Source organism: Sinocyclocheilus rhinocerous, unplaced genomic scaffold (assembly GCF_001515625.1).
Source record: "Sinocyclocheilus rhinocerous isolate Xijiao unplaced genomic scaffold, SAMN03320098_v1.1 C36583425, whole genome shotgun sequence".
Classification (NCBI taxonomy): Eukaryota; Metazoa; Chordata; class Actinopteri; order Cypriniformes; family Cyprinidae; genus Sinocyclocheilus; species Sinocyclocheilus rhinocerous.
Window position 1 is genome coordinate 1 of NW_015783468.1, and position 1,333 is coordinate 1,333.

At 36.7% G+C, this 1,333-nt stretch overlaps 1 protein-coding gene across 1 annotated transcript; it reads right to left on the bottom strand.

Moving 5' to 3' along the window:
* Positions 1-90: 90 nt before the first annotated feature.
* Positions 91-1,159, bottom strand: LOC107736244 (UPF0061 protein azo1574-like; the record flags this gene model as incomplete). The annotated part of the gene is made up of 6 exons (XM_016547705.1): positions 1,102-1,159; positions 885-983; positions 604-671; positions 412-499; positions 256-325; positions 91-163 (listed from the first exon to the last, which is right to left on the bottom strand). Coding segments are annotated over exons 2-6 (337 nt in total), but the record flags the coding sequence as incomplete, so codon positions are not given.
* Positions 1,160-1,333: the final 174 nt, after the last annotated feature.

Genomic DNA, 1,333 nt, shown 5'->3' on the forward strand with positions numbered 1-1,333 from the left:
GGATCATATGGTTGAACATTTTGGGTATTCAGCTCAATCTATAATATAACAGTCTGTGATCATTAAACTAGTAAAGAAGAGTCAACTAACCATGCGCAAATCCAACTGACATCCAGAGAGCGATTAAATGTGCGGTTTCATTCACCACTCTAGAGAAAAACACCTGAAACCCAGTGAAATATAGTCAAGCTGGTTAGAAAGTATAAAATAACTCTGTATTACAACTAAACATAAGAGAGACACTGAGATACATACCACATACTTGTCAGGGTCATTCATCGCAATAGATTTAAAATACTCTTTAATTATAAAGTCCAATAATGTCCTAAAAATGAAATACAGAAAAAAACATTAAATAAGAGTAAGTCTGAGAATAAATATTACTACCCTCCTGAGTTAAAGTTAATTTACCGCAAGACATCTAACTCTCCGGTTCTAGTTAATATCTCCAGCGAACCAATACGAAACCAGGACCTGGCCAGGCGCAAAACAACCGCTCCTGATGGACACAGAGAACAATCACATGCCATGATTTATAAAGATAAAGACTGATCAAGAACAAAGTGTTCATTTACAGTATTTTTTCATCTGATTGTAGTTTACCTCTTTCTTTTATGACATTGCCGGTATAAAACTGATCCCTCCATACAGGCTCCTCACTTACAACCAGACTGACAAATGATAGACAAAAAAAAAAAAAGCAAAACAACAAAATTTGAACGTGGTAAATACAGTATTAATGTTTTTGTGCATGCCCATTCATTCTCTCCCACCTCACTAATTAGCATAAGGCATCTTCGCATATGTACACATACATATGAGACTGTGTATAAAACACTATTTTACACACATATAAAATAGTGTATAATGTGTATGTTATGCACCTGAGGGCTCTGCTTGTGGGAAGCCCCAGAAAATGCATGGCTTCACTGCACAGGAACTCCCTCACAGAGGAGCGAATCACAGCCCGTCCATCACCAGACCTACGCACACAACATCATGACTATATACTGTATAACAACTAAGAAAAATAATTATGTATTTCTTAAGATAACACACAGTATAAAACAAATACTGTGAAACCACAGAAGCAAAATTCACCTTGAGTACGGTGTCTTTCCTGAGCCTTTCAACTGGAGTTCCCATCTTTCACCTTTTCTGGATAAAAAAAGAGAGACTGTAGACTGGCCTACTCTCATTCAGAACACTTGTCACATTTCTAAACTGAGATATGTTCATTGTTCAGCTGCATGCTTAAATGAATAGTTCACCCCAAAAAAAAAAAAAATTGCCATACGTTTACTCACTCTCAGGTCATCCAAGATGCAGGTGA